Source organism: Taudactylus pleione, unplaced genomic scaffold, assembly GCF_031769625.1.
Source record: "Taudactylus pleione unplaced genomic scaffold, aTauple2 ptg000012l, whole genome shotgun sequence".
NCBI classification, from domain to species: domain Eukaryota; kingdom Metazoa; phylum Chordata; class Amphibia; order Anura; family Myobatrachidae; genus Taudactylus; species Taudactylus pleione.
In genome coordinates this window covers 6,551,771-6,577,622 of record NW_028284415.1, presented here as the reverse complement: position 1 = coordinate 6,577,622, position 25,852 = coordinate 6,551,771, and the positions used below count along the sequence as shown (strand labels likewise).

The 25,852-nt window shown below is 43.5% G+C and overlaps 1 protein-coding gene across 1 annotated transcript in view; it reads right to left on the bottom strand.

The window, feature by feature from the left end:
• Positions 1-25,852, bottom strand: part of LOC148542426 (ABC-type organic anion transporter ABCA8-like) — a 246,241-nt gene that overhangs the window by 31,470 nt on the left and 188,919 nt on the right. Inside the window, exons 28-33 of the mRNA XM_088468583.1 lie at positions 21,601-21,692; positions 20,412-20,532; positions 2,937-3,054; positions 2,245-2,336; positions 1,855-2,033; positions 1,034-1,109 (exon numbers count right to left, since the gene is read on the bottom strand). Of these exons, the coding sequence (XP_088324709.1) occupies positions 1,034-1,109; positions 1,855-2,033; positions 2,245-2,336; positions 2,937-3,054; positions 20,412-20,532; positions 21,601-21,692 (678 nt within the window). The remainder of the gene's footprint in view (positions 1-1,033; positions 1,110-1,854; positions 2,034-2,244; positions 2,337-2,936; positions 3,055-20,411; positions 20,533-21,600; positions 21,693-25,852) is intronic.

Sequence of the window (25,852 nt, the reverse complement as noted above, 5' to 3'; positions counted from 1 at the left end):
GAGCGCATTTTTCGAGGCGTCAACACACCTCAAAGAGCGAGCGCTTCATTTAAATATCCGGCCCCTTTTTAAGAACGAGCGTCCGCAAATAGCGTCCGGGTCTGAATCAGGCCCTATGTTCATTATTTCTGTAAACCACCTTGAGTCCTTCTGGAGAAAAGTGCTTTATAAATAATTATAAAATTATTATTATTACATTCTACAGTACTGTTGTGATTTACAACATGGATTAAGATATAGAGCAACATAACTCAATGTAACCAAGTGATTTGTGCTGGAGAGGAAAAAGATAAGTGACTGTTAATTAAAGACTGCTCAGAAGTAATGGTCAGACTCAGAGATGTACACAGATGCCAGCGCTGCTGTGAAGTTGTATGAAGCGGCTGTGCTAACATATGCAAATGTCACAGCCGCATATCCAAGTGACTGCGTACAAAGACGCAGCGTCGCACGCAGATCAGTCAATTATCGGACTTCTGAAATAACCCTATGGCTGCTCAGAATGACTGCGGGAGCTGAGACATTGAAGTCACTTTTATTTGCGTACGAGATCACAGATGCAGGTTGGGACTCTCCCCTGAAATGATTGTGACACATCTGCGTTTCAGTCGCCCCCCCCCCCCATTGCCGCCCACAAAAGGCCCCTGCCTGTTAATCAGTTCAAAAATAAATCTTCACTGCGAGCGACAATGGTAAACATCATCATTGCGTCCATCTCTGAATCAGGCCCTAAATCTCTATAATTTACAGTATTTGTCAAATAACGATGACCTAGTCCCCAGTGATAACAGTGCATTATTTTACCTACAGCATCTGTATGACATTTGTTCTGTTATCAAACCTGTATATGCAGGGTCACCTAATTGCTTTACTTTGACCGATAGTATGGGAGAGACTGAGCTACCCGGGGTACTACATGGTAGCAGTTAAGTCTAACACACAACCACCACTCTCATCAGAAACCAGGGAGTACAAAGTATAAAGCCTACATTATTTACTGAGCAGGCACAGAATACGGACAATCTATAAGCACCTTTCTGGAGACCCCAACAGACAACTTCCTCGTCGGTTTATCTAAATGTTCCTTCAGCTCCAAAGCTTCGGCCACTCTGCAAACAAAGTTAAAAGGTTTATTGCTGGAGACAAATGTGAGCTCACATAACATTGGCACATTGTAACATTGCGGGGTGGAGATAAAGTGCCAACCAACCAGCTCCTAACTGTCATTTTTTAAACACAGCCTGTGACATGGCAGTCAGGAGCTGATTGGCTGGTACTTTATCTTTGTTCACTTTATCTCCATCAAAGGCTAAAGCCGGGTACACACTGAGCCTATGTCAGCACGATATGTAGTTTCCACTCGAATAGTAATGACATTTCGGCTGCATCGCTCAGTGTGTACGGCCAATATGCACGCTCTCACGGCTGCTTGTGACATGGTCCGTTCAACCGTGCTGCAGTCCAACCGGACGATATCGCAAGTGGCCCCGTTGCACGCAATGAAGGATTGAATGAGGTATTGTTCCGTTGTTCATTACCTCATTCTGATGTGTATCCATGATAGCATTGCGCTGACATATCCGCTGGGTACCCAGCTTTAGTAAATAGACCCCCCCAGTCACATCTCTAACACAGTATTTTTCCTAATATAAGAGGACAGACCTGATTAATAAGACCAACATTGTGAAAACTAACCATAGACAGCCGGTTTGTATGGCCCCGTAGCATGAACTTTCCACAGGCCCCCTTCCCCACTCACTGCTGCAGAGTTAATTTTTCAAAACATGTTTTCCAGCTTTTCTCTAGGCCTAAAGCAGTCAAGATTTGCTAAGTGAAGTAGATGAGACTTTATACCTTCTGATGACCAGCTCTACATCTTCCTTCTTCATACCCTTTACAGCTGCATAAATCTCCAGATGTTGTTTCACTGTCATATCTGGCCACAACGGATTGTTCTGACAACAGTAACCGAGGAACGCAGTGGACTCATCAGAGGCCGGTGTCTTAGGTAAATCAAGTTCACATAGCACTACCTATAGCATAGCATAGAGCATGGAATGAATAGACAGACATTACCCATCAGTGCATAAAAGATGAATATAAAAATACCAATAATGGAGAGGTAGGCAACCTGATTATAGACTTCTCAGAATCAGAGTATTACGGAATCCGGCCGGGAGACTTGCCCACTTTTACTTTTGGGAGCCTCCCGGCCGTTCCGGGAGACAGCAATGTTGTACTCACCTCCCCAGCTGTTGGTTTGATTTCACCGGCCAGCATGAATATAGATGTGGTTTTTCCAGCACCATTTGGTCCCAGTAATCCCAGGACCTCGCCTAAGTATACAAAGATTGTTTCATAGATATTAGACTCTGAGGGGTCAATCCAATTACCCGCAAAAGGTACCCATACAAATGCTGGCAACGGCACTCAAAATCACATCCCTCGCGGCCTTTTCTCGTGCTGGACTCGCACATTTTTGTACACAGCCCTATTTCTGAGAGTCTGGCGGTACCTTAAGTGCGGCATACAGCTGCACTGACTCGCAGGTAATTGGGTTGACCCCTGAGACATGTTTGGTAAATTGCTAATCTTAATTTCATGTTTATATTTTTTTCATTTAAACTTCTCAAATTCTCACAAAAAGCAACTAAAGCCTCTCTGCGGTATTTTACATTCTTTTTTTTGAACATTACTTGCTTTGTGTAATATGTAATAACACCAGACTGGTTTTCATTCATAATTTGTTTTGTTAATTCATACAGAGCAGGTCTCCTACACAATAGAAAAAAAAATATTGAAACCTACAATAAAGTATTGTGAATGTTTTATTAGCAAGAACATCATGGGTCAGCGATAGGACCTGTGCTCATACAGTTATTATATTGCAGAAACAGGAATTGGGAATGGAGAATATGACCTGCTGTAAGTTTTACCTTTCTTCACACAAAAGGAAATATTTTTGGTGGCAACTCTCTTCTTCTTCTTAAAACTACAAGTTCCTGTTTTAACTTTAAACTCTTTGCGCAGACTGTCAACAATGATGACTGGTTTCTGAAAGAAGATAATAGGTCACGTTTTACTGGAAAGTACGGTATGCCATTTTGGTTTTGTTGCCCTTATTTTAAATATTTATACAGTAGTAGCACAAATTGGTGCTGACTCAGAGGTAGACGCACTGCTCATGTCACACACAGTGGAGCATGTATCTAGGGGTCGCACCACACAGGCAGTGTAATTTGAGATGCACACATGGAGAAGTGTTTTGAAAATGTAGTGGCCATTCCTGGACAATGATTGGGAGGTGGCTTAGTGCACGCACGGAGATAGTCCTTCTTGTGAACATCTTATGGGAGTGTCGCGTGTGTGTAGATAAATGTAGTTACATACACAGACACTCAAACGATCACATAGGAAGCCATATGCAGACTGAGAAACTGCACCTGCTGGTACAAGTGTCAAAAATATGAATGATGGTGCATTTAAAGATGTACCAATTGGTATAACAGCAGGTACGGACGCTGATAGTGGGCATCTCAGTCTTTGCACATTAGGACGCACGCATGTACACCAGGGAAGGACTTTGCATAGAGTCTCAGATGAGTGACCGCCAATACAGTCAGCCGCAGCCAGTTCTAGAGCCACCTCTGAATCAGCACCATTGTTTAAGCATTTCTCACCCCATATGTCAAACATAATAATATCATGGTGGAAAGTGACAGTGGAGCCACAGTGTTCTATGTGTTAGTTAAGGGCAAATCTTCAACATTGCAAATATATTTCCCTTTAATATTTAGTATGACAATAAAGATCATTTCAAAATTGAAAACTCGCACAACAAATGATTTTGTGGCATTATGTACCTATTTGTATTGTATGTAACTGCCCATTTTGTAAGAATAGCACAAGTTTGAGAGAAACAAGATGGAATTGTCTGGGTTGGTTGTAGATATAATTAAACTTCTAACTGGAGGATTTTTTCAGATCAGGGCTTTCCTTGTAAAATTACTGCACTACTTTTCTTGTTATTATTATATTCACAATTACATATTTTTGCGTGTGACTTCCTTGAACCCTTTTTGAAGTGATTTAGGGATTTTTCTCTGGATTCATTTTTCTTTGGATCCTGAGGGTAAAATTTGCTAAGCAGCGGGTTCTAAATCCCTGCGTTTTGGAGGCTTTTTTGCTATATGCCTATTTACTAGGGGTGAGCGGGTTCGGATTTCTGAAATCCGAACCCCCCCGAGCCCCCCCGATCCGAGTCCGATCCGAGTCAGGCTCGACTTTTCCCGCCTGACTCGGATCTGAAATCGAGGCAAAACGTCATCATCCCGCCTTCCGAGTCTCGCGGGTTTTGGATCCTATATGAGGTACCCGCGTCGGCGCCATTTTCTCACTCGGCTGTGGACAGTGAAGAGGGAGGGTGGGAGTTAGGGCTGGCTGGGCTGTGTAGTGTAGTGTAGTGCTGCTGTTGTCCACTACTTCAAAGTCCATAGGGGCTGGCTGTGTTGTGCTGTGCTGCTGTTGTTAATAGGGGCTGTGTCCACTACTTCAGAGTCCATAGGGGCAGTCAGTTCTCCATAGGGGCTGTGTCCACTCCAAAGTCCTGTGCAGTGTCCCAGTCCTAAAGGGGTGCTGTAGTGTAGTCCAGGGGGTGCTCTGTCCATCAGGGGTGCTCCCCCCAAGTGCTGAAAAAATAATATATTTTCTGTGTTTGTGAATTGTGTGCGCAGTAGCCGCACGTGCATCAACAAAGTAGTGCCAAGCGTGCGCCTGTGTCATAAGTAAAGGGCCGGCTGGCTTGACAGTTAAAGGGTGCTGTAACCCCCAAAGTACACTCCAGTCCAAACCAAAAAAAAAATTATTTTCTGTGTTTGTGAATTGTGTGCGCAGTAGCCGCACGTGCATCAACAAAGTAGTGCCAAGCGTGCACCTGTGTCATAAGTAAAGGGCCGGCTGGCTTGACCGTTAAAGGGTGCTGTAACCCCCAAAGTACACTCCAGTCCAAACCAAAAAAATATATATTTTCTGTGTTTGTGAATTGTGTGCGCAGTAGCCGCACGTGCATCAACAAAGTAGTGCCAAGCGTGCGCCTGTGTCATAAGTAAAGGGCCGGCTGGCTTGACCGTTAAAGGGTGCTGTAACCCCCAAAGTACACTCCAGTCCAAACCAAAAAAATATATATTTTCTGTGTTTGTGAATTGTGTGCGCAGTAGCCGCACGTGCATCAACAAAGTAGTGCCAAGCGTGCGCCTGTGTCATAAGTAAAGGGCTGGCTGGCTTGACCATTAAAGGGTGCTGTAACCCCCAAAGTACACTCCAGTCCAAACCAAAAAAAAAATTATTTTCTGTGTTTGTGAATTGTGTGCGCAGTAGCCGCACGTGCATCAACAAAGTAGTGCCAAGCGTGCACCTGTGTCATAAGTAAAGGGCCGGTTGGCTTGACCGTTAAAGGGTGCTGTAACCCCCAAAGTACACTCCAGTCCAAACCAAAAAAATATATATTTTCTGTGTTTGTGAATTGTGTGCGCAGTAGCCGCACGTGCATCAACAAAGTAGTGCCAAGCGTGCGCCTGTGTCATAAGTAAAGGGCCGGCTGGCTTGACCATTAAAGGGTGCTGTAACCCCCAAAGTACACTCCAGTCCAAACCAAAAAAATATATATTTTCTGTGTTTGTGAATTGTGTGCGCAGTAGCCGCACGTGCATCAACAAAGTAGTGCCAAGCGTGCGCCTGTGTCATAAGTAAAGGGCCGGCTGGCTTGACCGTTAAAGGGTGCTGTAACCCCCAAAGTACACTCCAAACCAAAAAAATATATATTTTCTGTGTTTGTGACTTGTGTGCACTGTGGCTGCACGTGCATCAACAAAGGAGCAGCGCCAAGCGTGCGCCTGTGTCCCATAAGTAAAGAGCCGGCTGGCTCATTTCTTAAAGGGTGGTGTAACCCACAAAGTGCACTACTCTCCAGCAAAAATAAAAAAATATTTTCTGTGTTTGTGTGCGCTTTAGCCGCACGTATATATCAATATAACATAAATGGAGGACCAAACTTTCTCCGATAAAAATAAAATAGGGAAAGATCAAGAACCACTTCCTCCTAGTGCTATTGCTGCTGCTGGGAGTTGTTCATCATCCCAGAGAGGAAGTAGGAACATCACTACTTTTACTAAACAATTGACCTTCCAACAGTCCCTAGCGATGAGGATGAAGTACGACAGCAGTCAACCTGAAGCAAAATGTATAACTGAGGCCTTGACTGCTATGTTGGTGTTAGACGTGCGTCCGGTATCCGCCATTAGAGCAGTGGGATTTAGACAATTGATGGAGGTAGTGTGTCCCCGGTTCCAAATCCCGTCTAGATTCCACCTGCATCCTCAAAGCAGCAGCGACAAGCGTGCGTCTGTCTGTTAAAGGGTGGTGACACCCTCAAAGTGTGCTACACAAACAATAAAAATATTGTTCTTTTTTTTTTGTCTTTGTGAATTGTGTGGGCTGTAGCCGGACTTGCATCCTCAAAGCAGCAGCGACAAGCGTGCATCTGTCTGTTAAAGGGTAGTGACACCCTCAAAGTGTGCTACACAAACAATAAAAATATTGTTCTTTTTTTTTCTGTCTTTGTGAATTGTGTCGGCTGTAGCCACACTTGCATCCTCAAAGCAGCAGCGACAAGCGTGCGTCTGTCTGTTAAAGGGTGGTGTAACCCTCAAAGTGCTCCAAAAAATAAAAAACTATTTTTTAATGTGTTTGTGACTTGTGTGCGATGTAGCCGCACGTGCATCAACACAGTAGCAGCGCCAAGCGTGCGCCTGTGTCATAAGTCAAGGGCTGGTTTGGACATCTGGTCCGGACTGAAGGACGTGCCAACAATTTCTGACAAGTCTACTGTCACTGCATATGATACTGTCCTCAAAGCAGCAGCGACAAGCGTGCGTCTGTCTGTTAAAGGGTGGTGACACCCTCAAAGTGTGCTACACACACAATTAAAATATTCTTCTTCTTTTTTCTGTCTTTGTGAAATGTGTGGGCTGTAGCCGCACCTGCATCCTTAAAGCGGCAGCGACAAGCGTGCGTCTGTCTGTTAAAGGGTGGTGATACCCTCAAAGTGTGCTACACAAATAATAAAAATATTGTTCTTCTTTTTTCTGTCTTTGTGAATTGTGTGGGCTGTAGCCGCACTTGCATCCTCAAAGCAGCAGCGACAAGCGTGCGTCTGTCTGTTAAAGGGTGGTGTAACCCTCAAAGTGCGCTCCACAAACAATAAAAATATTCTTTTTTTTTTTTCTGTCTTTGTGAATTGTGTGGGCTGTAGCCGCACTTGCATCCTCAAAGCAGCAGCGACAAGCGTGTGTCTGTCTGTTAAAGGATTACATTGGTGACAGCATCCAAGTAGGCATGTCAGACAGTCCGTACCTTTACTGGCAAGAAAAAGAAGCAATTTGGAGGTCCCTGTACAAACTGGCTCTATTTTACCTGAGTTGCCCCCCCTCCAGTGTGTACTCCGAAAGAGTGTTTAGTGCAGCCGGGAACCTTGTCAGCGAAAGGCGTAGGAGGTTGCTTCGACAAAATGTGGAGAAGATGATGTTCATAAAATGAATTATCAACTCTTCCAGGGAGACCAGCCTCCAGAACGTACAGAGGGACCTGTGGTTCCAGCGGGGACAAATTAATACTCTGTGAGGATGAGGATGTACACACTGAAGAGGGTGAGGAATCGGTGGAAGAGGAGGATGAGGATGACATCTTGCCTCCGTAGAGCCAGTTTGTGCAGGGACAAATTAATTGCCAGCTTGTTTTGTGGGGGCCCAAACGAACCAATCATTTCAGCCACAGTTGTGTGGCAGACCCTGGCGCTGAAATGATTGGTTTGTTAAAGTGTGCATGTCCTGTTTATACAACATAATGGTGGGTGGGAGGGCCCAAGGACAATTCCATCTTGCACCTCTTTTTTTTCTTTGCATTATGTACAGTTTGGGGCCTAGTTTTTCAAACTGCCATCCTGTCTGCCACTGCAGTTTCACGCCTAGATGGGTCACGTGTTTGTGCCGCCCACTCGTGTCGCTTAGCATAGTCATCCAGCTACCTCGGTGCAACCTTTTGGACATAAAAACACTATTGTGAGGTGTTCAGAATAGACTGGAAATGAGTGGAAATTAAGGTTATTGAGGTTAATAATAGCATAGGAGCAGAAAAACCTAAAAATTCTGTGATTTTAGCTGTTTTTATGCTTTTTTTCAAAAAAATACAGATCCAAAACACAAAACCCAGAACCCAAAACACGGAAGGGTGGTTTTGGCAAAACCAATCCAGATCCAAAACACGAAGAAAGATCCAGATCCAAAACCAAAACACAAAACACGAAAAGTGGCCGGTGCACACCCCTACTATTTACTAAGGCCAATCACAAAACCGAAGTGAAAGCTCACGTTAGAATAAAATAGAACAGAATTGAATATCAAAGCATCATCAATGGTTTAGACCATAGTAAGAACAGAACACAACCTCCGTACTTATGGAGCAGCAGTTTTGAAATCCACTGTAAAACCGCTGCCAAAGCCGCCCAAACAATAGACCTGCTTGTGGTAGGCCAGATTAGGAGAAGCACTGCACAGATAATCTGTGCAGGCTCCTAAGGCTTAAAAGCAATGAAATAGTTGCAAAAAAAAAAATGTGTGGGCCACCTCCCCTCTAAATCCATAAACAGCCCTGTCCCTTTCAGCCTGGTCTGATCTTGGAAAATCGGGAGGAAAACCGGACTAGGGTCCCCCTTAATTTTCCAATAACCAGCACCAGGCTGAACCAGCTGGGGGGCTTACACTATAGCAGGAAGACACACAGCATGGGGTCGACCTTTTATAATATAAAACGAGCCTCTAACTGGTCAGTTCAGAGCTGGAAATCCACAAAAAGTCAGGACCGCATTTTATTTTAAAATAAAATGGGGTCCCCTCTCCCAAAGATCAACCAGCCCTAGTCTGATAGTACAGGATTATTCCCCACATCCCCGCTATTCCCGGCATCACTGAATTCAGTCCATTAGGGGGGTCCTAAATTACACCAAAACCGCCACTCATTAAATTTAGCCCTAAGTCTGGACCTTTTTTGGACTTTTTGATATTGCCAAGATCAGGATAGAGTTTTTGTACTATATTTTGGTACATTGTTGGTTCATAATTAAAACTCATGCATAAAAGTATTCGTGGATTAGGTCTATATGCCTGACTTGTTTAGCACATTATTTATAAATCACTACTCTCTCCTGAATATTGAGCTTTGTTGTTTTAATCGCTGCTGTTAATTTTATATAAAATGATTACAATTATTTTTATAAGTATATTATGTATTTTATATAAATACTTCCACAAAAGCTATGATAATTATAGCTTGACATTAAGTCATGGTAGCTATAAACTGTTTGCGTATGCTGATGTATGTAGAAATTAGGGGTGTGCACCGGCCACTTTTCGTGTTTTGTGTTTTGGTTTTGGATCTGGATCTTTCTTCGTGTTTTGGATCTGGATTGGTTTTGCCAAAACCACCCTTCCGTGTTTTGGGTTCTGGGTTTTGTGTTTTGGATCTGTATTTTTTTGAAAAAAAGCATAAAAACAGCTAAAATCACAGAATTTGTAGGTTTTTCTGCTCCTATGCTATTATTAACCTCAATAACCTTAATTTCCACTCATTTCCAGTCTATTCTGAATACCTCACACCTCACAATAGTGTTTTTATGTCCAAAAGGTTGCACCGAGGTAGCTGGATGACTATGCTAAGCGACACGAGTGGGCGGCACAAACACGTGACCCATCTAGGCGTGAAACTGCAGTGGCAGACAGGATGGCATTGAAAAACTAGGCCCCAAACTGTACATAATGCAAAGAAAAAAAAGAGGTGCAAGATGGAATTGTCCTTGGGCCCTCCCACCCACCCTTATGTTGTATAAACAGGACATGCACACTTTAACAAACCAATCATTTCAGCGCCAGGGTCTGCCACACAACTGTGGCTGAAATGATTGGTTCGTTTGGGCCCCCACAAAACAAGCTGGCAATTAATCTGTCCCTGCACAAACTGGCTCTACAGAGGCAAGAAGTCGTCCTCATCCTCCTCATCCACAGATTCCTCACCCTCTTCAGTGTTATGTACATCCTCATCCTCACAGAGTATTAATTCGTCCCTGCTGGAACCACAGGTCCCTCTGTACGTTCTGGAGGCTGGTCTCCCTGGAAGAGTTGATCATTCATTTTATGAACATCATCTTCTCCACATTTTGTGGAAGCAACCTCCTACGCCTTTCGCTAACAAGGTGCCCGGCTGCACTAAACACTCTTTCGGAGTACACACTGGAGGGGGGGCAACTCAGGTAAAATAGAGCCAGTTTGTACAGGGACCTCCAAATTGCTTCATTTCCTGCCAGTACAGGTACGGACTGTCTGACATGCCTACTTGGATGCTGTCACCGATGTAATCCTTTAACAGACAGACGCACGCTTGTCGCTGCTGCTTTGAGGATTCAAGTGCGGCTACAGCCCACACAATTCACAAAGACAGAAAAAAAAAAAGAATATTTTTATTGTTTGTGGAGCACACTTTGAGGGTTACACCACCCTCTAACAGACAGACGCACGCTTGTCGCTGCTGCTTTGAGGATGCAAGTGCGGCTACAGCCCACACAATTCACAAAGACAGAAAAAAGAAGAAGAATATTTTTATTCTTTGTGTAGCACACTTTGAGGGTGTCACCACCCTTTAACAGACAGACGCACGCTTGTCGCTGCTGCTTTAAGGATGCAGGTGCGGCTACAGCCCATACATTTCACAAAGACCGAAAAAAAAAGAACAATATTTTAATTGTTTGTGTAGCACACTTTGAGGGTGTCACCACCCTTTAACAGACAGACGCACGCTTGTCGCTGCTGCTTTAAGGATGCAGGTGCGGCTACAGCCCACACAATTCACAAAGACAGAAAAAAGAAGAATATTTTTATTGTTTGTGTAGCACACTTTGAGGGTGTCACCACCCTTTAACAGACAGACGCACGCTTGTCGCTGCTGCTTTGAGGATGCAAGTGTGGCTACATCGCACACAAATCACAAACACATAAAAAAAATAGTTTTTTATTTTTTGGAGCACTTTGAGAGTTACACCACCCTTTAACAGACAGACGCACGCTTGTCGCTGCTGCTTTAAGGATGCAGGTGCGGCTACAGCCCACACATTTCACAAAGACCGAAAAAAAAGAACAATATTTTAATTGTTTGTGTAGAACACTTTGAGGGTGTCACCACCCTTTAACAGACAGACGCACGCTTGTCGCTGCTGCTTTAAGGATGCAGGTGCGGCTACAGCCCACACAATTCACATAGACAGATAAAAGAAGAAGAATATTTTTATTGTTTGTGTAGCACACTTTGAGGGTGTCACCACCCTTTAACAGACAGACGCACGCTTGTCGCTGCTGCTTTAAGGATGCAGGTGCGGCTACAGCCCACACATTTCACAAAGACCGAAAAAAAAAGAACAATATTTTAATTGTTTGTGTAGCACACTTTGAGGGTGTCACCACCCTTTAACAGACAGACGCACGCTTGTCGCAGCTGCTTTAAGGATGCAGGTGCGGCTACAGCCCACACAATTCACAAAGACAGAAAAAAGAACAGTATTTTAATTGTTTGTGTAGCACACTTTGAGGGTGTCACCACCCTTTAACAGACAGACGCACGCTTGTCGCTGCTGCTTTAAGGATGCAGGTGCGGCTACAGCCCACACAATTCACAAAGACAGAAAAAAGAAGAATATTTTTATTGTTTGTGTAGCACACTTTGAGGGTGTCACCACCCTTTAACAGACAGACGCACGCTTGTCGCTGCTGCTTTGAGGATGCAAGTGCGGCTACATCGCACACAAGTCACAAACACATTAAAAAAATAGTTTTTTATTTTTTGGAGCACTTCGTGAGTTACACCACCCTTTAACAGACAGACGCACGCTTGTCGCTGCTGCTTTAAGGATGCAGGTGCGGCTACAGCCCACACAATTCACAAAGACAGAAAAAAGAAGAAGAATATTTTTATTGTTTGTGTAGCACACTTTGAGGGTGTCACCACCCTTTAACAGACAGACGCACGCTTGTCGCTGCTGCTTTGAGGATGCAAGTGTGGCTACATCGCACACAAGTCACAAACACATTAAAAAAATTTTTTTTATTTTTTGGAGCACTTTGAGAGTTACAACACCCTTTAACAGACAGACGCACGCTTGTCGCTGCTGCTTTGAGGATGCAAGTGCGGCTACAGCCCACACAATTCACAAAGACAGAAAAAAAAAGAACAATATTTTAATTGTTTGTGTAGCACACTTTGAGGGTGTCACCACCCTTTAACAGACAGACGCACGCTTGTCGCTGCTGCTTTAAGGATGCAGGTGCGGCTACAGCCCACACATTTCACAAAGACAGAAAAAAAAAGAACAATATTTTAATTGTTTGTGTAGCACACTTTGAGGGTGTCACCACCCTTTAACAGACAGACGCACGCTTGTCGCTGCTGCTTTGAGGATGCAGGTGGAATCTAGACGGGATTTGGAACCGAGGACACACTACCTCCATCAGTTGTCTAAATCCCACTGCACTAATGTCGGATACCGGACGCACGTCTAACACCAACATAGCAGTCAAGGCCTCAGTTATACGTTTTGCTTCAGGATGACTGCTGTCGTACTTCATCCTCATCGCTAGGGACTGTTGGAGGGTCAATTGTTTAATAAAAGTAGTGATGTTCCTACTTCCTCTCTGGGATGATGAACAACTCCCAGCAGCAGCAACAGCACTAGTAGGAAGTGGTTCTTGATCTTTCCCTATTTTATTTTTATCAGAGAAAGTTTGGTCCTCCATTTATGTTATATTGATATATATACGTGCGGCTAAAGCGCACACAAACACAGAAAATATTTTTTTATTTTTGCTGGAGAGTAGTGCACTTTGTGGGTTACACCACCCTTTAAGAAATGAGCCAGCCGGCTCTTTACTTATGGGACACAGGCGCACGCTTGGCGCTGCTCCTTTGTTGATGCACGTGCAGCCACAGTGCACACAAGTCACAAACACAGAAAATATATATTTTTTTGGTTTGGAGTGTACTTTGGGGGTTACAGAACCCTTTAACGGTCAAGCCAGCCAGCCCTTTACTTATGACACAGGCGCACGCTTGGCACTACTTTGTTGATGCACGTGCGGCTACTGCGCACACAATTCACAAACAAAGAAAATAATTTTTTTTTTGGTTTGGACTGGAGTGTACTTTCGGGGGTTACAGCACCCTTTAACGGTCAAGCCAGCCGTCCCTTTACTTATGACACAGGCGCACACTTGGCACTACTTTGTTGATGCACGTGCGGCTACTGCGCACACAATTCACAAACACAGAAAATAATTTTTTTTCGGTTTGGACTGGAGTGTACTTTGGGGGTTACAGCACCCTTTAACGGTCAAGCCAGCCGGCCCTTTACTTATGACACAGGCGCACGCTTGGCACTACTTTGTTGATGCACGTGCGGCTACTGCGCACACAATTCACAAACACAGAAAATAATTTTTTTTTTGGTTTGGACTGGAGTGTACTTTCGGGGGTTACAGCACCCTTTAACGGTCAAGCCAGCCGGCCCTTTACTTATGACACAGGCGCACGCTTGGCACTACTTTGTTGATGCACGTGCGGCTACTGCGCACACAATTCACAAACACAGAAAATAATTTTTTTTTTGGTTTGGACTGGAGTGTACTTTGGGGGTTACAGCACCCTTTAACGGTCAAGCCAGCTGGCCCTTTCCTTATGACACAGGCGCACGCTTGGCACTACTTTGTTGATGCACGTGCGGCTACTGCGCACACAATTCACAAACACAGAAAATAATTTTTTTTTTGGTTTGGACTGGAGTGTACTTTCGGGGGTTACAGCACCCTTAACGGTCAAGCCAGCCGGCCCTTTACTTATGACACAGGCGCACGCTTGGCACTACTTTGTTGATGCACGTGCGGCTACTGCGCACACAATTCACAAACACAGAAAATAATTTTTTTTTTGGTTTGGACTGGAGTGTACTTTCGGGGGTTACAGCACCCTTAACGGTCAAGCAGCCGGCCCTTTACTTATGACACAGGCGCACGCTTGGCACTACTTTGTTGATGCACGTGCGGCTACTGCGCACACAATTCACAAACACAGAAAATATATTATTTTTTTAGCACTTGGGGGGAGCACCCCTGATGGACAGAGCACCCCCTGGACAACACTACAGCACCTCTTTAGGACTGGGACACTGCACAGGACTTTGGAGTGGACACAGCCCCTATGGAGAACTGACTGCACAACACAGTCCAGCCAGCCCCTATGGACTTTGAAGTAGTGGACACAGCCCCTATTAACAACAGCAGCACAGCACAACACAGCCAGCCCCTATGGACTTTGAAGTAGTGGACAACAGCAGCACTACACTACACTACACTACACAGCCCTAACTCCCACCCTCCCTCTTCACTGTCCACAGCCGAGTGAGAAAATGGCGCCGACGTGGGTACCTTATATAGGATCCAAAACCCGCGAGACTCGGAAGGCGGGATGATGACGTTTTGCCTCGATTTCAGATCCGAGTCAGGCGGGAAAAGTCGAGCCTGATTCGGATCGGACTCGGATCGGGGGGGCTCGGGGGGGTTCGGATTTCAGAAATCCGAACCCGCTCACCCCTAGTAGAAATACAAGTCCCAGCATACCCAAGGCTGTCACAGCTTGCTGTGCTTGTGGTGCCACAGACAAAAAAAAAAAAACATTTTTTAAATAGGACTCACTCAGGAGCATTTTAACTGGAGAAAGCAATTTTTATGCATACTCCATAAAAGCAGTTGCGTCCCTCCCAGTGGTGACACGCAGTGCAGGGAGGGCCATAGGGCGCGTGGCGGAACCACGCGCCGGAAAAAGAGACGTCCCCCCTGGGTGGGGGCGTGGCAGTGAAAGTAGGGGTTGTGGTCTTGTGGCCTGAACCCCCATTGTAATCACTCTAGGGGGTCCGGAGGTGCAGACTGCCCCTGGCGACCACACTGCGAGCAGTGCCGGCTCCCGCACTGTGTCAGGCGCCGAGCGCTGCATGCAATGCTACAATCCTCTGTTTGACAAAATTCTTTAGGAGCAAGTAATGAAAGAATCACTGGAAGGGGATGAGACTGCGCTAGAAGCCCCACAGGGGAGAAACTAGTTGGAGGAACCCTCTACTCAGCTATCTCTCTTACCCCGAGATACCGGAAGGACGTACACGCAGTAACCGGAAGTGCGGCTGTGCGCTCCAAACAACAGGGGAGTCCGTGACAACTTTGGCCAGCGAGGAAAACAGCGGCTATTCCGACTCCCCGCTACAACTATAAACCGGACCAGTAAAGGCTGGGAAAACGGGACATTGGCGCTACGAATACACCAGAGAGGGTGAGTGCCATATACAGAGTGAAGATTATTACCACCTTTGGGTCACGTATGTAACCATCCTACCCAGCAGTAATATACTGCACAGCTGGCATCCTACCCACATCCCTTTTGGGCCACACACAGCTATTGTAAAATAACAGTGTGGCATTTCAAACTGGGAGACTATACTTGGTTACAACTGTGGATCCTAATACAGCCAATGTGACAGGTGGAACAGTTCTCTGGACTAGACTGTATGCACTGATTAAGTGCAATATATATTTAGCTTATTGTGCTTTTTGGCCAATTTGCAGTGAGCTTTGTCTCAATTATATGTTGCTTCTCCGCAGGCTATACCTTTGCTGTATGTTTTAAATTGTTGGATATAGTCCTCCGTATCCAGAATATTAGATGTGATTTATTAAGTGAATATTTTAATACCAGATTTTATGTAAAGGCATATCTCGCCTTTTTTTATTATCTACTGTATATACATATTAAATATATTGTACTACACCAAGTGGATTACTTTCTTCCTATTTCTGCTTATTATTTTTCCCCATTGTTATTTCCCTCTACCTTGCTTATTTCTCTATAAGTACACGCCAGTAATACATTCCATTTTTGCCTAATCATCACCAGTAGAGGAAGCTAGTTAGTTTTTTACAGGCTGCAACTTGTATTATTATACCTACTTACCTCCCTCAAAATTGATAACGAGTGCAGATAGTACTATTTGTCACAGAAACAATGGTGTCTATTGTTCTACTCCAATAGAATGTACTGTATCAACAGATATTAGGACAGTTTTCCCTCCTAGATATGTCACGGGACCAGCATAACGATGCTACCCTAGCAAACAGTAACTAGAATTAATGAGTTACAAAAGGCTTCCCAGTTTGATGGAGATGCAGTTTAATTTATTATTACAAATGACTTGTTGTATCGAGTTGGTACTTTCTGAGAAGAGAGGATAGAACAGCCTATTATTCCACAGGTACATATTCCGCTAGTATTAAAAATGGCACTCTCTCATATATGGAGTGTACAGTAGGTATCTTGGGGAGGATAAAACACATTGGCGGGTCTTGTGTAGGTTCTACTCACAGTTAAGAAGTATTGTCTTACTAATTTGTCACAAAAATTGCCCTAGACCTACTTAAAGGGTCCTTTGATAACAATATCTAATGCGCGAATCCCTTTTTAAGGTCTTGGTATGGATCTTGTTGGTCTTTTAGAGAAGTTGACTAGGGACATCAGTGTATTCTGATAGTTATAGGCCAGGGTTGGAAACCCCTGGCACGTGTGCCAGACATGGCACGCAGAACAGTTTAAGGTAGGACACATAGGCATGCACATGGTGTGTTGGAACATTTGGTGGCTTCAGCTCCCTCCCCTGCAATCTTTCACATCAGCTGCAAGCACCAAACTGTGGATTTTAGGGTTAAGCAAACGTCACACTTTCATAGCAGTGTATAGTCTTCCTTCTGCCTGTAAGGTGGTGCTGCCAAAAGGTTTTGTTATTGGCATATTTGGAAAATCTGTTGTCCAACAACCTCTCCATCCTTGTCATCCACCTCTTCCTTGTCATGATCATGGCTGCTGGTACTGGCAATAATAGAGTGGCAAAACCAACCTGGATTTGCTTTTAAAATTATTACGACTTTAAATCTACGGGTTAAAATGCACCAGTTCCTGCAGTTTGCAGGCTATTATATTAAGCTGATAATGCAGTAATTGAACAAAGTGCTAGTATATGTGGGTTACACAGGATGACCAGTCCCCTCTGAGCAGGAAGTCACATGCTCTACTGCGTTCAGCATATATGTGAAGGGGAGGGGGAGTTATTATAAAGTGGGGACCACTGGTAACAGGGATTATAAAAGAAAATGCTACAGGAGGATCTATATGGCCACTGCAGTGGGGCAGATAATGCTACATGGGGGATCAATGTCTACACGGGTGATGAGAAAATGGTACAGGGGGGATTATTGGCTGCAGAAATTAATAGATGCCAAAAGCATTTTTTATTCTGAAAGTTCAGCATACTGAGGAAAAATAGAAAGAAAAATCTATAGGACCAATATACCTAATAATGGATCCAGGATGCAATTATAAACACATACATACATACGGTACACATTACATATAGTTAAAACTGGCACACCAAACTACTGTAGATTTTAATTGGTACTCTGATGGCAAAAGATTGCTGACCCATGTTATGGACTATGCCACCTGAGATACAGAGTTATTGCAGCCAAGAGACAATCATAAGCACCATAACTAAGGAACTGGTACCGATGCCCACTTGCTTGGGAATAAACAAAGGCATCTTAAAAGATGAGGGGATCCCTTTAATCTAAATTGATCTAGTGTTCATCCAAGGATGAACACAGATCTCTGATGGTGGGGGTCTGTGGCTCGCAGACCTCCCAACCCACAGCATGATTGACATGCTGCAGCGTTTGGGGTGCGGAGCAGAGGTGTACCTAGTCGCCGTTCCCGGAAACAGGGGCGTCTCGCCTACATTTTCCAGGAGGGACGAGGTCAGAGTCTGCATCAGCAGATGCAGATTCATGTCCTCTTGCGTGACCAGGCACCAGCCTGACCAAAGGAGCAACCATCGTGACCATCAGTCACTATGGTCGCAATGGTGTTCCCAGACTGTAACATCGGTTGTAGTGCTGGGCTCGCAAATGCAGGAAGGAGGTGTCTGACACCTCCTTCTGTATGTGCATCAAAGATGGTTGGATTTGCATAGCTGCATGTGTGCGGCTCTGTAAATCTGTTCATCTCTGAATCAGACCCAGAGCCCATAGGCAAAATAAATTATAAGCTCTGTCAACCAGGGAGAAATAAAGAGGTTCATTATATCACATTAATCTCTTTAAACCTGGCAAGAGAATAGCCCATTTTCTGTGATGGTTATAATAGGATTGGAGAATTTAGTGGTTCCGCACAGTCTGGCTTATCCCCAAGTCAATGAGTCCAAGTGGAAAGATTACACACACAAATGGAGATTTCTTTCTCCTGTTCCTAGGTGCACCAACGTAATAGAACATGACATTGTTGTTACTCCTCTTGGCTTCATTGTAAACCAGAAAACATACTGAATACCAGAAGATTGACAAATATACGTAAAAGAGGAAATTAAAAAAATTATTCAGCTAGATATAATTGATGTCTTCAAGTGTATCGTATGGTCTTGTCCAGGGGTTTTTAAATCCAGTCCCCAAGTACCATCGACAAGTCATGTTTAATGGATGTCTTTAATCATGCACAGGTGAGTTAATCTATTTTGATGGGTCAGTATTTATCCCACCTGCTTCCACAAACAGAAATCCTCAAAACATGACCTGTTGGGAAAACTTGAGTGTTGAGGATGAAAACACAATAACCTTGGGACTGAAACAAAATGGGACCATATGAAATTTTGCAAAGACCTATTTCACGTTTTCACGTATACCTTATTCCTTGGGTGGATGAACTAGCGGAGAACCTACCTAACAATAAGCATTTCGATTCATCAAAAAGATATTGGCAAATTGCCCTCGCTCAGGCAGAAAAGACTGCTTTTAGCCTTTAGCAATCCCTTTGGATTGTACCAGTGTAAAGCACTCCTGTTTGGTTTATGCAGCATCTTTGCCACCTTCTCCATGGCCATGAATAAGCTGTTGAAGCCTGATAGGGTTTATGCTGCTGCATATGTTGACAACATTTACATTCATGTGTGAACTGTCAGAAGCCGGACTCGCCAGCCAATCAGCGGACGCTCTACAATTAGCAGTTGCATATTGGCTGGTGGGTCCGGCTTCTGACAGTTCACGGGTAGCCGTCTATGTGACAACACATAGGCGACTACAGTCTGCTGTGCTTGGGACTTACCGGGGAAGCTACAGGACCAGCGGAGGTGAGGGCAGGCATGCTGGCACCTGTAGTTCCACGGTATAAAACAATAGTTTCTATTTTTTTTACACTACTATTACCCCCTGTACCCACAGCCCATGGGTGTGGGAAAGAGCCCCGGGCTTCAGACTAAGCCTAGGGTGCTCAGGAGAGGTAGACCCCTTTATTGGGGGTCCCCACCTCCCCTGAGATCCCTGACTTGGGCTGACCGGCTTGGGGTGATAATGCTTTGGCTGGGGTGACCCGGTGATAGGGTCCCCTGGCTGTGGAATTACACCACGGCCGAATTTGATTCCGTTGCTGGTTTTAAATATAGGGGAACCCCTATGCAATTTTTTCCCCCCTATTTTTAAATCCAGGACAGGCTCAGCAGCCCAGTGTTTGTTCCTAAAATATGGGGTATCCATACTCATTTATTCCCTTGTATTTTTAGGAACCAGGACTGGCTGAGCAGCCCAGGGCTGGTTATGCTTTTTTGGGGGGGGACCCTACGTATTTTTTTTTTTACATTTATAACAGGTATAACACAAGCAGCCTTCATATATCTCACTGATATGTGCAGGCTGCTTGTTCAGGAAGGTTTGGAAGAGAGAAAACACGGGTGAGGAATCTCTATCTAAACTTGCTACTCGGGGGAGATATCTCGATCTGCTTCACCATCGGCCAACTCGGTCATAGATAAACTCACTTAGTAAATTTGTGAGTTTCAGAAGCAACAAGTCACCCGAGTATCGGTGATGCAAATAGAGTTGAAAAATAAAAAAAAAACTTGATCAGACTTAATTGTTAGTAAATTTACCCCTATGAGTGTCTTTCTTTTCTATCAATTCACTTCTAATTATTTGTTTGACGACAGATAAAGAATTAAAAAGCAGCAGTCTTACAGTTATATGAGCTACTGTGTATTCTATCAGATCGTGGACAGTGGTATTGCTCGTATAGATTGTTTCTTCATAATATTATGTACTTTATATATTTATTATATATTTCTTTTTAATTAGAGAATAGACCTCAGACAACATGCTAGAGACCGATTGGTTAAAGGAAAAACATATTACCTCTTCCTCGTTGTTAGTAGCTTTTGCGTATTGAACTATTTCCCTTTCAGCCAGAACGGCCTCATCAGCATCTTCCAGCTCCTCTGGGTTTGGTTTAATATTAGGTTTTCGTTTTGAAGTTCTTAAAAGAAATAAAAAGAAAGATAAAATATAATCCAATGTGATGTGCTGTCTAGAGTGGAGTATCTATTATAGGTGCCGGGTGTGCAGTGCACAAGGGCCCCTGGGTCCAGGGGGGCCCATACCTTACACTCTGCACCCTTTTAGTTTACTTACCTCTTCGGAGTCCCACGCCTGAACTGCACAAGTCACTGGGAAAACTCATTTACTGCGCAAGCACAGTATCGAAATGACCAGGAACATGGCGTGGGTGCTATGTTCCCAGATACCTGCGCATGTGCAGTAAATTCTGGCACAGTGCAGAATTTCACAATAAGAAACTTATGGCCTAGTGGTGATGTGAATTAAATGCTGATATTCTAGGGCGCCATAATTAAAAACGTTTGGGAACAAATTAATTAGATCCGGACAACCTTTTCATGTTGTTATCCCCCCAAAAACTGTACCTTTAATTTTAGCTTTAGTAAATCTACCCACAGGTGTTGGAATTGGAGAGCGCTACTGCGCATACTCCATATACTTAGGTTTCTACACGGAGGCTTTAAATTCCTAACCAACATGGTCGCTGAACCTATAACTGCACATGCACGGCGCCATCTTGTCACTGTATTAGAGCCACAGTGACTTCGTCCAGAGAGAGCTGCGACTACCACCGTTCCACACTGCCAGAGAGCTGCTACAGCCATTATAGAGCCTGGTACCGCTTGCATCCTGCACTGGTACCCAGATACAGTCACCGGCTGGTAGCCTGTATACTTCACTCAAGCTCAGCTTCATGCACCAAGTGCAGTATGCATAACTGCGAGTACGGTTATACAAACACATTGCTACTAAATAAACCACTCCACAGGTTAAGTATTGGGCTGTTGGTTGTCTCAGGGCATCCGCTGGTGTGTACACTCGCTCTGCCATATCAGCGCACCCTGTACACACATATACTAACACTATGAATAGAACACACAATGTTAAACTAGTGATGTAATGAGCAATGTGACACAATGACTGGTGATATATGGAGCAATGAGAGATTTAGTTTGGAAATTTAGAACCAAGAAAGCTTATACTAAACCTGAATATAGGGTCCCTTTTCAGGCTTCTTGTCCCATATCTCCATTCCAACCACCACAGAATGCCTGAGAACATTATGATATGTGCGCAGGACTAGAATAGAAAAGACATTCAGTTTATTGAGAAATGTACTCTTTTGTAGTAGAGGAAAGATCTGAGTTTAACTTTATATTAAATATGTCAATCTTAGAAAGCATGATGAACAGTAGCATATACCCTATATTTCACAGGAAAAAAATGTTCTGCTACAAGATTCAGTATGTATGTTTTACTTGTCATGTACAATACAAATAGCAAAAGTTTGAAGCTGCAGTGTAATTATATGCTCTTATGCAGGGGTCAGGGCTATTTTTCTGGAAAAATAGGGTCAGTAACTGTGGGTGGAGCTATAAAAAACTATTATATATATATTATATATACATATATATTATATGTACATACATATTATATATATATATATATATATATATAAAAATAGCACTGCTCTTATGTGTTATAAATTGCCTACTATCGATGACTTTGATATAAATAGGGTCTAAGGGCCGGATTCAATTAGAGGAGAGAAGCCGCAATCAGCAAAAAAGTTTTGCCTATTGACACTCTTCGCCTGTTTGCGCCTTATCTCCAAATTCAATTCCAGGACCAAATCGCCTAAGCGGAAATTCAATGCACTGAAAACAGCCGGAAAAGTTTCTCCAATGAATGGCAGGCGGGAAAAGTGCAAAATCACTATTGATTTGGAACCCTTTGGACCTTCCCCCTCCTCCCCCCCCTTCCCTAAGGACAAATCAGCAAAAAAAAACAAAAAACCTCAGAACACCCCAAAAAAGAAAATAAAAAAGGTGGGGGGACAGGGATAAAAAATAACTAAATAGGTTTCTTGGAGAACTGTATGGATGGGACAGGTGTTTTTGGGATTGCAGGTGCATGCAGCAGGTGGATTTTTCACATTTTTTAAAAGTGCACTTTAGAGATATAAAAATATGCTAGCACCCATTTTCAAGTACCCCAAATTTGACTGGACTATTTATTTTCACCCAAAAATACTGTTTTCTATCATTCTTCACCAATTTTACAAATATGCTTCCAGAAAGCTTTTAACACAACTTAAGGACACAAAGTACTTTTATTAGGGTTAATATTAATACTAGTACACATCTGTAAAGATTTCTAGTGTCAGTGCGCCTAATTTTAGGGTACAGACTAATTCCCCCAATCTATTCAGTACTTTCTGCCTGTTATGCATTCGCCTATATGCGTTTTTGCCTGTTCTGTAATTGAATAGGGCGAATCGCGTGGATGCGAATGCCGCGATTTTGCCTCTCAAACAGGTGAATGTGGCAGAAAGTACAATAGGCAAAAGTCTCAGACTTTTTGCATCTAATTGAATACGGGCCTAACTCTCACAAAGGTCTAAATGTGGAGATATTCTTAATGCGAATGAATTGCAACAGACTGCTAATGCCACTATACCCACGTCCTAATAGAGCAACTGTCATCAATATCCTCAGCACTTACGCATACCCTATGCTAGGAGCAGGAGATGTGACTGAATCTGGCATCCAGCATACATACGCACAAATAGTGAGTAACTCTGGCTACATGCCCCATGACACTCAGCAGCACACCCACAAAACTGTTGTCCATTTAGCTGCCGCAGAGAAACAGCCGAGATGCATACCATTCTGAGCTGGGCATATGTTTGTGGAGATGCAAAAGGAGCACGGGAATTGTGTGCAGTATGTGAAAAGTTGCTATATGTGGACACATTCTGATCTACAGAATACATAATACTCAGAATCAGGCCCACAATGCATTGCAAATCTACAGATTTTAAGGTTTGTAAATTATCTTTTTTATTTATTAACGTTTATTTATAAGGGCCACAAAGTGTTCTCAGCACTGTATAGGGTAAAAATATTGAAAAGTACCAGGATATCAGAGCATAAAAGACATACACAATGGGAGACCAAAGCATAAATACATAGCATAAGAACCAAACATTAATATCACATCACAGGCTTGGTAGGACAAATAACAGGGGCAACGGTAGGACAACATACCAATGCGTGCAGCAGCATACAGTGGCGAGTTGCTGGAGGGTATCAATTCAATACTCTGTGATCTTGTAACCAATGTACAGTATGGGCAAGCAAATAGTACAACAGAGGAGACCACTTGTGACCTGGACAAGGGAGAAACAAGTGGGCCCTGCCCATAAGAGCTTGCATACTAAGAGGAAGGGCTCAAATATGGGGAAAGTACTCTATTGTGTGGGTGCACTTTGTCAGGTCTAATAATGACTCTTATTTAGAGTCTATAATCAATAATAAAGAATAGTGGCTCAGGCATATATGTGATCTATATTCTAAGTTAACCAGTGCATTAAACAATTGGTTTTTGAACTGGGTATGATATATGGTGGAGGGGTAGAGAAGAATAGTGACGAGTTATCAGGAGGGCTGGGACGCGTTAATAAAAAGGTACATTTCAGGAGTGCATTTAAAGTTGGGGAGATTTGTTTAGAGCCTGACTAGACAAGGGACTAAGGGGTCTATTCATAATGTTAATTATCGGGCTCCGTACGGACCCTGATAATTAACATTTTATCTCGCCGCGAGCGCCAGAGCAATTTATCATTGCTCCGGCGCAGTGACAGCTGATCCGATAATCAGATTTCTCCACGGAGCTTTTCACTGCTCCTTTCTGAGCAGTGACACAAGTGCGCATGCGTGACCTACAGGTCACGCATGCGCACAAGAGCCACGACGTCCGGTGGGAGGAGCCGGACAGGGACGGAGGGATCCAAAAGGATACCTCTTCACAACCAGGACCTATTTCCCATAGGTAAGAAACGGGTTGCTCGCAAACACTTTCTGAAGATGGCGAATGCTCCTGCAGTCAAGCTCCGAAAATATTATATTTTCGGAGCTTTATGAATTCTGTCCCTATACTAGTGTATGGGGACAGTGGACCATTCCGCAAGAGGAAGGTAAGTAGGAGATATCTGTGATACTAGTGTATGGAAAAGCGGGCCATTCCGCGAGAGGAAGGTAAGTAGGAGATATAGAAGATATCTCCTGTTTTACCTTCTTGATGAATGGCCCAAACACTTAATTTCTACAATAGCAGGTGAAAATGTGAAAGTGATGATGACTAGGCCCCTGACTTCCATACGATGGGGGCAACTTGAGCAAAATCTTGGAGGTGAGGATGAGAGGAAGTGACCAGGAAGGTCAAGAGGTGTTTATCAGAGGAGGAGGGAACATGAACAGAGTGCAAGTTATTGATGTAGGGAGGGGAGGAGTTTAAGGCTTTGTATGTGAAGATTAGAGGAAGTTTGAACAGGAGCGGGACTGCGAGACGGTGAGGCATGTTGCAGTGAGGGAAGGCAGGCAACATACGATTGGAGAGGAAAAGGAGATCAAAAATAGGTTGAAGTGGAGCTAGGTAAAACAGTGGGAGACCAGAGAGGAGGAGGTTACAGTAGTCTAGGATGGAAATGATTAAAGCATGTATTAGAGTTTTGGTGGCTTCAGGGGTAAGGAAGAGCCAGTTTCTGGTGATGTTCCGGAGCTGGATGTGGCAACATTGAGAGGTGACCTGAATGTGGGGCGTGAATGAGAAAGCAGAATCGAGGATGACACCAACGCAGACAGAGGTAGAGACAGAAAATGAGCTCATAACGGGTTATATAATGGGTTCCGAGTTTAAGAAACTGGCGTATTTAAATTTAAAGCTGCAATTAGTTATTAGGCTGGTTTTGCATACATTTAGCTGCAAACTGGCTGAAAACACACCGGTTCCTTATATTCAGAATCTATTATTTAACCTCCATGATCTCTAAATAGTTTTAGCAGGCAGAAACTTAAGAATTCTATTCATTGTACGGTATATTATGACTTTTCACCAATTTCAGTTGATTTTAAATTAAATAGAATGGAACTTGGTTTAACAAGGTTGAAGGTAAAATAAGCCCTATATCTGGAAAATATACTTAATAAAAAAAAAATTGATGCATGTTTTATGGCATTTAAAGTAAAAATTTTCAGCTGAGAGCGCTTAATATTGTAAGTATATACTAAAATCTCCAAAACATTGTAACTAAGATGACAGTTGTACAGTAGATATGGACAGAAGACTTGAAGGCTGAGACTTGTAGGTGGTGATTAGAGAACACCAAATTGGGCAGTTTAGATGGTAATAATAGGTGGATACCATAATCAGAAATCTAGAAGATCATAAATGGATAT